The sequence below is a fragment of the Brachyhypopomus gauderio genome, chromosome 2 (genome assembly GCF_052324685.1).
Source record: "Brachyhypopomus gauderio isolate BG-103 chromosome 2, BGAUD_0.2, whole genome shotgun sequence".
NCBI lineage: Eukaryota > Metazoa > Chordata > Actinopteri > Gymnotiformes > Hypopomidae > Brachyhypopomus > Brachyhypopomus gauderio.
Window position 1 is genome coordinate 40,476,228 of NC_135212.1, and position 13,235 is coordinate 40,489,462.

At 41.3% G+C, this 13,235-nt stretch overlaps 1 protein-coding gene and 1 long non-coding RNA gene across 2 annotated transcripts; one reads left to right on the forward strand and one right to left on the reverse strand.

Moving 5' to 3' along the window:
* Positions 1-3,469: 3,469 nt before the first annotated feature.
* LOC143504741 (primary amine oxidase, liver isozyme-like) lies at positions 3,470-11,865 on the forward strand. Its single transcript, XM_076996024.1, has 4 exons — positions 3,470-5,048; positions 7,566-7,851; positions 10,607-10,739; positions 10,872-11,865. Exons 1-4 carry the CDS (start codon positions 3,470-3,472, stop codon positions 11,151-11,153), a joined length of 2,280 nt encoding a protein of 759 aa, XP_076852139.1. The 3' UTR covers positions 11,154-11,865.
* On the reverse strand, positions 4,802-6,236 carry LOC143504807 (uncharacterized). The gene is made up of 2 exons (XR_013127656.1): positions 5,948-6,236; positions 4,802-5,517 (listed from the first exon to the last, which is right to left on the reverse strand). It is a non-coding gene; the product is annotated as an uncharacterized LOC143504807 (long non-coding RNA).
* Positions 11,866-13,235: the final 1,370 nt, after the last annotated feature.

The following is a 13,235-nucleotide window of genomic DNA, read 5'->3' on the forward strand; positions in this document are numbered from 1 at the left end:
AATCGAGCAAGTAGCAGACATCTCTGCCTTATCTGTCGCTGATGTGACTGTTATTGCCAAATTGAGCATTGTGGCAGAGCAACTGAGTATGCCTCGAACTACGGTGGTAGGACAGCCTACCCTTAACCCTAATCCATACCCTAACCCTAACCCACCCCCGCCCCTGCTGAGGAGCCCTGAGCCGCCCCGAACCACAACCATCCAGGAAAGCGGGCCAACCACCACGCCAGCCCACCAAGCCAGGCCCCCAAAACCCCAAGGCGCCCCCCCCTCTGGAGGGGAGTAGTAACGACAGGGGAGAGGACTGGGCACAACAAGCCCCAGACCCAGAAGCAGCTGTCCTCACACACACTCAACCTTATATATACATCCTCACCCATATATACACACATATATACACCCCATATATAGACCCTCACACACATATACACCCACACACCTTCACCCCATATATACACCCATGCACACACAGTCACACACTCCCACCCACACACCTTCGTTCACACCCATATACACTCCTACATACACACCCCATATATACACCTTCACTATATATACATATATATATATATCGGTTAGAGTAGATATTAAGAACTTTTAATTCCTCATTAACCTTTTCTAGCTACGTCTGACAAACAACGTACAAGGTTTATCTTTTCTTTCAATGGAACAAAACTGGCGAAGTGGGTATACTAGGGGTATGTTGTCTTTCTATGAGCTTTTCGAAAGATTTCGCCACTGGGTTTTTTATTAATGATTCATAGTAGTGTTTTTGACTTACTATTATCACTTTATTTAAGCAAAACAATTTTTTTATATTAGTTTTATGTGTTTCCCCATACGTCTACACAGTAACTGTAAGGGAATTTGTGATTTACTGTCTGTGAGCCTCAATCAGTTCACTCCCTTATCTGTGTGTCTGCCCCTCAGGTAGAACTTTTCTCCTTCTCCCCCTGTCTGTCACTCTCTCTGTTTCCCTGTCTTTCCCTGTACTTTTCCACAACCCCTAGATCCAGTCTACTGTACCGCCTTTCCTGATAAGGAGAACACCAATAATACATATGTTTTATTATTCTTACCCATCTTTATTCTGTATTTAACTACATGTACTATTATTTAACTTTAGGACTCTTTCCTGACACCCATATGTTGAGAATCTGTTCTCCCAGTGCTGGGCACGGAACACTGAGGACTGGACAAATTTATAATCTTGTCTATGAACCCTGTAGACTATGATCTATATCTTGAGATGATTGCAGAAACCTTAACAGTAACTAATACATGGAAGAACGAGAATACAAAAAAAAATAAAGTCTTTTAACATTTTCATTTACAAATTCTGTAGATGTGCTTTCCAGTTTAATTTATTGTCAATTATAATATCCAGATATTTTCATTTACTCGTTCAATCTCAACATTGTTGACCTCAATTTTAGCCAGAATCGTAATTTTTCTTTTGCCAAAAATTATATACACTATATTTCCAAAAGCATTCGCTCATCCATCCAAATTATCGGAATCAGGTGTTTCAATAACTTCCATGGTCACAGATGTATATAACTAAGCTCCTAGGCATGCAGACTATTTCTACAAACATTTGTGAAAGAATGGGTCACTCTCAGGAGCTCAGTGAATTCCAGCGTGGACCTGTGATAAGATGTCGCCTGTGCAACAAATGCGTGAGATTTCCTCTCTCCTAAATAGTCAACTGTATTATAAGAAAAGTGTTTGGGAACGACAGCAACTCAGCCAGGAAGTGGTAGGCCACGTGAACTGATGGAGCAGGATCAGCGGATGCTGATGCGCATAGTGTGAAGAGGTCGCCAACTCTCAGCAGAGTCAATCACTACAGACATCCAAACTTCATATGGCCTTCAGATTAGCTCAAGAACAGTGTGCAGAGAGCTCATGGAATGGGTTTCCATGGTTGTGCAGCCGCATCCAAGCTATACATCACCAAGTGCATTGCAAAGCATCGGATGCAGTGGTGTAAAGCACACTCCAGGCGTGTTGTCTGGAGTGATGAATCGGGATTCTCCATCTGGCAATCTGATGGATGAGTTTGGGTTTGGTGCTTGCCAAGAGAATGGTACTTACCTGACTGCATTGTGCCAAGTGTAAAGTTTTGTGGAGGGGGAATTATGGTGTGGGGTTTTTCAGGAGCTGGGCTTGGCCCCTTAGTTCCAGTGAAAGGAACTCCGAATGCCTCAGCATACCAAGACATTTTGGACAATTCCATGCTCCCAACTTTGTGGGAACAGTTTGGAGCTGGCCCCTTCCTCTTCTAACATGACTGTGCACTAGTGCACAAAGCGAGGTCCATAAAGACATGGATGACAGAGTCTGGTGTGGGTGAACTTGACTGGCCTGTGGATGAGTCCTGACCTCAACCCCAGAACTCCTTTGGAATGAATTAGAGCAGAAACTGAGAGCAAGGCCTTCTCGTCCAACATCAGTATGTGACCTTCCGCGCTTCTGGAAGAATGGCCAAAAATGCCCCATAAACCAAACCATTAAAAAAATATATATCTTTAGTTCATGTTCTACTACACTGAGGAGCATTTATAAATCTTTCCCTGAACAGTAGAGGCTGGTGTCATCAGCAAACACATTTCAACTGACTTGACACCTCAAAATATAATTTATATATATTATATAATAATTATTATTATATATATTATAGTGAGCATGAGTATGTTTGAGTATGGTGTGAGTGTGTGTGTATGGTGTGAGTGATAAAATGTTTGAGTATGTGTCTGGTGTCTGGTGTAGTCCCCCAGGGAACTGTGGTTCCCAGTTAAGAGTATTCTGTACACTACTAGTTGTGTGATTACCAAATGTAAAAGCTGGCAGTTTATTGTGAAGTGTACTTGTGTTTGACAAAGGTGCTATATAAGTGTAAATAATAATAATAATAATAATAATAATAATAATAATAATAATTTTATAGTTTGCCCGACAGTGTCTTAAATCAAGGTCGATGTGAGGATAATTAAGAAATTACTTATCAAATAACGTTATAAATCTTCATAGTTTGAGTGATATTTAGGAACTTTGCACATTGATAAGTGATGGGATATAAGCTTCCTTTAATACATGCCTAAATTAGAGTTGCATTTTCTGTGTAAAACAAAACTTAACAGGGTCTCCTCCTCTAAAATACAGTATTCATGTTTTTGTTAAGTCATTCTGTTGGCCTTTTTAAGTTATATTTTATATTGTATATATGTTGTGTATAAGAATATTGTATAGATCACTTGACATGGTGAGCTGATGCACAAAGCTGGGTGGTGGGACACTGCACAATAGTTATAAAATGGAAGGTATGTTTCAAATCTGGAACATGTGGCACAGGAGGTGGGGGTGGGTTGGTTTGTTGGGCGTTTAACTGTCCCAGATGGCTCAGTGATCTTCACATCTCCACTACTTCAGGAAGGGACGCGTCTGCAGCCCTTTGGAAGTCACAGGTATGGTGGCTCAAATGCCGAATTCCCTTATTAAGTGCCTGCTCATACTAATCGGACTTGTGTCGGTAATACTCAACATTGTGTTAATATGGCTGAATTCTAATAGGCTACCAAAATGTCAGTTACAACCGCAGGAGTCAATCGTAGTCAACCACACGGACGACAGTTTGATATTTGCGGATCTCACCCCGCTGGAGTACAAGTCAGTTCGTGACTACATGTGGGGTCAAGCAGATTTAAAGATTTCTCATTCTGCCACAGCAAGACCATCAGAGAACTTCATCTTCTTAATTGACCTTTTGCTTCCAAAAAAAGCTGAAGCTCTAAGTTATCTGGATGCGAAGGGACCCAAACCTCCACGTAAAGCAATTGTTGTTGTTTTCTTTGGAGAACATGGATACCTGAAGGAGTATGTGGTGGAACCGATGTCTGGGAACATGCAACATCACGATGTTACAAGGGAGAAATACAAAGTCGATAGTCTACCTTTCACGGCCCGACCAGTGACAATTGGAGAATATGTACAGCTTTTTACGTTCCTGTATAGGGAAGTATTTAGAAAAATTGAAACAGAACTGAGGGAAAGTTTTGGTTATTTTCCAAACAAAAAAAATTTGGCCTGGTATGAGGGAATCCCTCGAGGGGTAAAAACGGGCGACCGAAAGACATGGATATCTTTTTTTCATGACTACAGTGGGATGTATATTCATCCTGTGGGGTTTGAAGTGTTAATCAATCATGAAAATAAAAATTCTTCTATCTGGAGTGTTGAAAAGTTATTGTACAATGGCAAATATTTTGATAGCATAAATCGTTTTAAACTGAGCTATGCAGAAGGAACTTTAAATAAGACGGTCTTCAAGGATATTTCTAACTATGGATCCCTGAAACCGAGAAGCAGACCTACTGGCTTGGGACCGCAACAGTATTACGTCCAAGGTAAACGATTCAGCGTGAAGAAGAACCAGGTCATTTATCTGGACTGGAATTTCGCCTTTGGTTTGAGTTCCCTCACTGGCATGCGAGTGTTTGATATTCGATTCAAAGGAGAAAGGATTGCCTACGAGCTTAGCGTTCAAGAGGCGATGTCCGTCTATGGTTCTGTTACACCGGGAATGATTCTTACTAAATTCCTGGATTCGAGCTTTGGGATTGGTCGCTTTGCTCATGAACTTGTGCGAGGCATTGACTGCCCTTACCTGGCTACTTACATAGATGTTTACCGCTACATCGACACAAATGTTACACAGCGTTTCAGAAATGCCATATGTGTTTTTGAGCATGACACTGGCCGACCACTACGCCGACACTTTTCAGACTTTTCCCAAAACAGCTACGGAGGTCTAGCAAACAGCGCTTTGTACTTCCGCACCATCACAGCTATAGGTAACTACGATTACATATGGGACTTCATATTTTATCAGAGCGGCTCGGTGGAAGCACGAGTACACGCCACGGGCTACATATCGTCTTCATTCAACGTTGATGGGAGTCTGAAGTATGGCCACCAGGTCGCGGAAAATGTTATTGGAAATATTCACACACATTTCGTGAACTTCAAGGTGGATCTGGATATTTTAGGTATGTAAATCATGTTGATCTGAAATGAAATTATCTATATGTGTACCAAATTAAAGATGCATTAATTAACAGTGAAAAACATTACAATTAGGTATACATTACAAAATCTTTCCATAAAAAAGTTTTGTTAACTAAATGACGTGGTATCTTAATATCTAAGGGGAGGGGGAAAACTCTTGCCTGTCGAGCGCGTTTCTCAAGGACTGCCTTGAGAGTTTTTAAGGATAATCCTTCCTTACTACTACGCCGCTCACTGGATGAAAGCAACGCATTCAGGCAGTTTCATTCAGTATTGAACCACATGCTCTTCCATGCAGGGTCATTTTAAGTTATCTATCCAATGACTTTTAATGTGATTGGAACTATGGAATTTATACTATTTTAAACTCTGTGAAATACCAACTGCTTCAGTGATGGTCAGTAGCATTGTTTAAATGGTAATAGAACTATGGAAGCCCATTCCCGCCACCTAAAAGAAAAAAAAAATAGCACATATATATATTTCTCATTATTAAGTAAATTGCTATCTCATTATTTCGAGATACTAAGTCATTATTTCGAGATACTAAGTCGTTATTTCGAGATACTAAGTCGTTATTTCGAAATACTAAGTCATTATTTCGAGATACTAAGTCATTATTTCGAGATGCTAAGTCGTTATTTCGAGATACTAAGTCGTTATTTCGAGATATCTCGAAATAATGAGAGCAATTTACTTAATAATGAGAAAATATATATATATATATGTGCTATTTTTTTTATTTTATGGGCTTCCATATAGAACCATACAATTTAAAACGTGTTTTAAAATACAACAGAAATGACAGATTACACATTATTATAGGAGATATTATAAGGGTTACACAGTATAATAATATGTACAGGAGTGACTTTCTTACCTTCTTAGTACAGTGTATTTACTGGATGACAAGTTTAGTGCCTGAATGATGTTGGTCTGATTTAGTGTGCAGTAGAGGGGTAACGTTTATACGGAGTTCTGCAAGGGACATGGAGGGGAAAAATCAAATGTGAAAAAAAAATTCAGTGTACTTCTGGCTGTGCCCACATAGAATCCAGGAGTCTACACACACCCATGGGATAGATTGGTCTGAAATATACACAATACATGGCACTGCTGTTATACACATGAAACAGGACAGTTAGTTTCCACCTCACAATTCAGCTGGGCTAAAGGCATTCTTCCTGATATAGGCCTATAGTACTGATTTTCATGATAACAGTATGGGTTTTCATACCAAACCTGTTAATGCGTAGCTAAGGAACAACTAGCATTGTGCACCCAACTTTATGCTGTGTGACACTCGCACACTTAATACCATAACTATATAGCCTACTAATCTTAAAAGTATACATTTGGCTGGTAATACATAAAATATTATGGCAAAGCCAGAAAATCTGAGGCAGGGAAGTCACTCAGTTTAATTCTTAATTACAGCAACATTAACACCAGCTTACACAAGCAAAAACAACCACAGGGCCAGACTGCGACGCTAAAATATTAACATACTACTCCATATTAAAAGGAAGTGATGAAGCATTGCTATGCCAACAAACGTTTGGACATTCTACCTCATTTTACAAACATGGATATGTTAGCTACATTTAGCTGCCGACAGGTAGCTAACTGGCTAATTAGCTTGTTGGGGAAGGCCAAGCACTGAGCTTGGTGACTACTGTGGCTAGCAAACTTAAACAAACTAAGGCTAGCAAACTACCAGAAACAGACAGAATCAAATTTATATAAAATATATAGATTTCTTTTACATAAAAAGAGAAAATGTACACCTGTTCTTGTGCCAGTGTTGTTGCTAAACTTCTGTGCCACTGTTTTCAAAATGTTCAAGATGTAACACCTCTGACCTGTGGCATCAACAAGGCATTTGCGCCCACAGAACTGCCGCTCACTGGATATTTTCTCTTTTTCGGACCATTCACTGTAAACCCTAGAAATGGTTGTGCGTGAAAATCGCAGTAGATCAGCAGTTTCTGAAATACTCAGACCAGCCCGTCTGGCACCAACAACCATGCCACATTCAAAGTCACTTAAATCACCTTTCTTCCCCATTCTGATGCTTGGTTTGAACTGCAGGAGATTGTCTTGGCCATGTCTACATGCCTAAATGCATTGAGTTTCTGCCATGTGATTGGCTGGTTCAACATTTGCATTAAAGAGCAGTTGGAAAGGTGTACCTAATAAAGTGGCCGGTGAGTGTACATTACATACTCAAAAACTAGTTTGTATACTTTGGTGAGAAGTGGCAGCCAATCCTGCAAAGCATACTCTCAACTGGAAAGCACAGCCCATTGGGCGACTGACCTGGGAGCAGAGAAGGTGAAGGAGAAGAACACCCAGATCAGACATGCAGACATACAATCACACACACTCACACCAGGACAATTCAGGAGATCCATCTAAGTGCCATTGTTCTGGGGCTGTGGAAGAGAACTAGGAGATCCCAGAGGAAACCAATGTAGATATTTTGTTTTAACCTGCAGGTGTGAAGAATGTGTTCCAGACTAAAGACATGGTGTATGAGGAGGTGCCATTACCTTGGATGACGCAGCGCAAGGCCAAGATCCCGCGGCTGGTGGAGAAGCAGGTCATGACGGAGAGGGAAGGAGCACTGCGCCACGACCACAAGATCCCCCGATACCTTCATGTGGCCAGCAATCAGACCAACCGCTGGGGCCACCAGCGCTCCTACAAACTGCAGGTGGTGAGCTTTGCTGGAGAGCACCTTCCTGAGAGCGAGCCAGAGGAGAGGAGCATGAGTTGGGCACGGTGAGACTTACATACAGACTCACATACAAGGTGTCCTACAGCTTACTGCACACACTAGCACTGCCCTACCAAACAGAGTGGACTGCACACATCAACATTCATCTGAATCATTGAACCAATTCAGTCAAAAGTACAAATATTACATGAGTGATGACATTTTGGTGAGCCAAGGAAGTTCCTATAAGGAAAATTCAGAGTTTGAATACTTTTGTTCGATCCACCTTTTTCAATCAATCAGGAAAAGCAGGTTATTGGAGTAAAAGCGGAAATGGCAAGACTGACTTCACCAAGACTAATGAATGTGCAATAAAATATGGGTTAAGCAGTTAAGAGTGCCAACTTCAACATTTCTAGTCAATGAGTGTGCCACTATCAACAAATAAAATTGGAGGGTGGAGGGGTGTTGAGGGTGTTGGGGGGGTTGCATGTTTCGTACTGACAGTCACACTGTCTATATTCTGATTAAGAACATGGCTGCCCTGACTTTAGCCTAAATTCCAGCACTTTTCAAACCTGGAACACAATGCAACATTAATTTTCGTTTCCCCTGTTTTTGAGGGGTGTTTCTTTATACTACCACATATCGTTTCGGAGAACACTGCAAAGTAGTGTTGCCACCTGTCCCGTAAGATGGACACAAATTAAGTATTATATTTCATCGATTTGGCGCCCCCTTTAGTGCAGCGCCCCTATGCGTCGCATACGCTGCATACCCCCTTTTTGCGCCACTAATGACAGTGTCCTTGTTTTTTGTCAGACCTAGGTGGCAACCCTACTGCAAAGAATGTGACTCGGCAAGTATAAAGGCCTCCGCATCTATGTCCGTTCGGTGTGCGGAGTCGCGCGCTACGGTCACTCACAAAAGTATAATCCATAATAAATAATCCAGCCTTGACGCGGCTCAAAGATTGCGCCGTGCGGCCGTAGTGCCTGTAAATTTAAATTTTAATGGTCCAATGAAGGTAATTTAAAAACCAGGACATTTCCTCAGTTAAAAAAAAAACCCGGGACGTCTGGGACAGGATGTGAAATACGGACATAATCCGGGAAATACGGACGTTTAGTCACCCTACTTTAAGAGAGCTGGACCGTTTGCCATACCTAGCCACGGCACATTTAACGGCTTCAGCTCTTTCGGCGGGGTCTTTATATGTCTTGTCATGTTTTGTCTCAAAATGCTTCTTAATGCTGGAAGTTCGGTACGCAACGTTGTCATAGCACAGTGTACACACAGCACAATCTATGACATACACCAAGCCAAAGTCTTCCGTCCAGGGCTGAAATGCCCTTGCTTTGTTTTTTTTAACCGGAGGCTCTGTCATCTCTTGTAACGCTATCAGGTAGGCCAACTGATTTTGATTAGGCTAAATTTAAACATGGGTCTGTGGCGGGAGCTGAGTGCAGAGCGTTGAGAAGCGATTTTGATGGGAGGATTGTGCTCTCTGTCTGAGATTTTTTATTATTATTATTATTTTATATATTATATCATGCCAATATATCTATACTATATTGCCAAAAGTATTTGCTCTGCAATTGTGCATTCCAGTTTAATTTATTGTCCATTATAATACCCAGGAATTTTTCATTTACCATTCAATCTCAACATTGTTGACCTTAATTTTAGCCAGAATCTTACTTTTTCTTGTTCCAAAAACTATATACACTATATTGCCAAAAGTATTCACTCAACAATGCAAATCTGATCAGAATCTGGTCACTTCCATGGTCACAGATGTATAAACACCTAGGCATGCAGACTGTTTTTACAAACATTTGTGAAAGAATGGGTCACTCTCAGGAGCTCAGTGAATTCCAGCTTGGAACTGTGATAAGATGCCACCTTTGCAACAAATTTGTGAAATTTCCTCGCTCCTAAATATTCCATAGTCATCTGTCAGCTGTATTATAAGACAATGGAAGTGTTTGGGAATGACAGCGACTGAGCCACGAAATGGTAGGCCACGTAAACTGACGGAGTTCGAAGAGGTGAGCAACTTTCTGCAGAGTCAATCACTACAGATATTCAAACTTCATGTGGCCTTCAGATTAGCTCAAGAACAAAGCACAGAGAGCTTCATGGATTGGGTTTTTATGGTCAAGCAGCTGCATCCAAGCTATACATCACCAATGCAATGCAAAGCATCGGATGCAGTGGTGTAAAGCATGTCGCCACTGGACTCTAGAGCAGAGGAGGTGCATTCTCTGGAGTGAAGAATCGTGCTTTTCCATCTAGCAATCTGATGGACGAGTCTGGGTTTGGCGGTTGCCAGGAGTGTCTGCATTGCACTTTTTCTATAAAAAAAATGCCAAGTGTAAAGTTTGGTAGAGGGGGATTATGGTGTGGGGTTGTTTTTCAGGAGCTGGGCTTGGCCCCTTAGTTCCAGTGAAAGGAACTCTGAATGCTTTGGCATACCAAGACATTTTGGACAATTCCTATGGAATAGCAATGGCATGTCTCTTAAGCTCTTATGTGAGTTAAGGAAGGTGAGCGAATACTTTTGGCAATATAGTCTAGGTATTTATTATGCACATTTATTGTGATGTACAGTTACAATAGCATTGTGTTTTTGATTTAAAAATTCAGATAGATTAATCAAATGGTTGTTAAAAACCCATCGGGTGCCACAGAATACTGCGTAGTTGCAAGATGGATCTGCTATATCTCTTTATCAGGTCTCTTATATCTCTCCCTTACTGTCTCACTCTGTCTCTCTCTCATGCTGTCTCTCTCTCTCTCTTACTGTGTCTCTCACAGGTACAAAGTGGCCATAACAAAGCATAAAGATGAGGAACAGACCAGTAGTAGCCTGTACAGTCAGAACTACATGTGGGACCCAGTGGTTGACTTCAGCAAGTACATTGAGGATAACGAAGTAATTGAGAATGAGGTTTGTGACTCATGCGTATGACTATATTGTGCTTAAATGAATTGCTTGTTGTTACTCAACAATTACATTGACTGTAGAATTTAAAAAATGGCTGATATGGTTTATTTCCCGTTTTGATTTCCTCTCATTCAGGACCTGGTTGCCTGGGTGACCACAGGCTTCCTCCACATTCCACACACTGAGGACATCCCCAACACTGTTACTGTGGGGAACGGGGGCGGGGTCCTTCTTAGGCCCCACAATTACTTTGATGAAGATCCCTCTATCCATTCGCCCGATGGTGTGTACTTCAAACCAGGTTCAGAAACGGACTGTGAGTTCAACAAAATAGCATGTTTAGATAAAGACCTGTGTAGCCCATCCCTGGACCCCTTCACCTACCACGGTTTTGAAGAGGTCATGGAATTTGAATGACTTTTTTCATAAGCATAATATTAGTCAAACACTTTTTGTATTGTGTATATGTGTATAACATTTATTTTTTACCTGTATCGTTGCCAACATTGCATCATTGTCCATCATTGTACAGCTACTAAAGAAATCCCCTAGAAGAAATCCCCTTCCTGATCATCATGAATTGCTTCGAAAAAACTGGCACTGTCACAAGCACCATGTCTGACCACCTGTAATCAGGGCCATCTTTAGGGCTGCAACATGCCCAAGTCAAACTAAATTCAGCGCCCCCGTTGTCATCCAGACCTTTTGCACCTGCACTTTTCAGTCTAAAGTAAAAAACAACAAGCCAATAACTGTTGAGTTTAGTTCTGTTAGGAAGTACGGAACTGCAGAATACTAAACAACTTTACACAGCACAGTAAATGTAAATCTCTCACAGACAGACAGACACAATCAGTAAATAATTACTATTATTGTTAATAAATAATTATGCATTCCGTTTATTGCACCTCTAAACCATTTGGTCCCTAGGCCATGGCCTAGTTGGCCTAGGCCAAAAGGTGGGGCTGCCTGTAATCTATCAGATTTGGAAAACATTAATCATCCACTTTTAATATGGAAAAGCCCTCAAAGGCATGTGTGAAGCTCACAACTGTGTTCTCTTTTCCTACATGACTGTACTCCCACCCACAGCTAAATCATTAAACGTGCTGATGATACAACTGCGTTTGAGGTAATTTCTGGCATCTTACAAGGATGAGGTGCCTGTCCTGAGTAAGAGATGCTCAGAAAACAGCCTGCCTGCCTAGCTCTACTTTCTGGAGCTAAAGAAAATATACATCAGAATGGACCTGCTTGTCATCTTGTCATTTGCTGCAATATCAAGAGCATACATGCTATATTTGGTATATTTCCATGATGCACCAGCTGCTGAACCTGTCAGGTATGACTCCAGGATAGCTTCCCCTGTCGCCACCGGGGGAAGTTCGCGAGTCGCTTCTTGTCAGCGCAATCAGAGGTGATAGGCTGCCGCTGCCTTTCTCCCTCTTTAGGAAGCGCAATTGCAGTCCATCACTGCTGAGTTGTTTGTAATGGTCACTATGTGCAGTCAGTCCTTCCCTTGCAGTGTACAAAGTTGCATTTGGTGTTTTATCACCAAGTTTCTGTCTCCCGTGGGAGATCTCTCACTATCCCAGTTGATTCGAGTACTCTTACTCCTGCACCGCACTCGCTGGCCTCCCTCAAGTTTTTCCATTCTATCTCCTTCTCTGTCTGAGTTTTTGTTTGGTTGGGGGAAGACCATTTTGTTACTTACCTCGTTTGCGAGAGAGCCAGCTACTTCCCTTGGAATCCTTAGTTTGTTCTCCCCTATGTTGAATATCGTTTTGAATCCTGCACGTATTTCTGTTATGCCCCGTTTTTCTCCTTACATTAAGTTTCTTCATGAGTGTTTGTTTTTCTCGTTTGTGGTCTCGTGTTTTATGCACACCTGGTTATTATTGTTTCCTTCCTTATCCCCGTATACTCCTTGGTATGGATGGTTAATCCGTTACTTCTCACGCGGGCTGGCACTTGGGTTCGCCTGACAAACACATCGCGGTGGATCTTGCATTCAAGACTCATCGCGTTACAGAACCATCCTCACCATGTATGATGTACCAGTCACACATAATCATTGCTATGTGCCTTGTAATCTTTACATGGCTGCCCAGGTTCATTCTTCTGTCTTTTAATAATAACTCACTTAAATATGTTTTCTAATAAACATCGAGTTTTGGTGACATTTTACTATACAACTAACATTTAAAGGACTAAAGAGGCAGATTTTCTATAAAATTATATACATGACACAACCTAGATGTTCATGCCTCACTGTTATCATTGTTGGGCCCATGAGTAAGGCCCTAATTTCTTCACTTGTATTCACTCATAAGTGTAAGTCACATTGGTTAAATGTGTCAGATAAATAACGTACATTGATCGACTGCACCTTGACCAACTTATGCATGTCCAGGAGAACTGAGGAAAGTCATAGCGTGAAATCCAAAAGTTCAATGTCCAAACATTAAACCTAATGTTTAAGTGCAAAATTTAGTTATA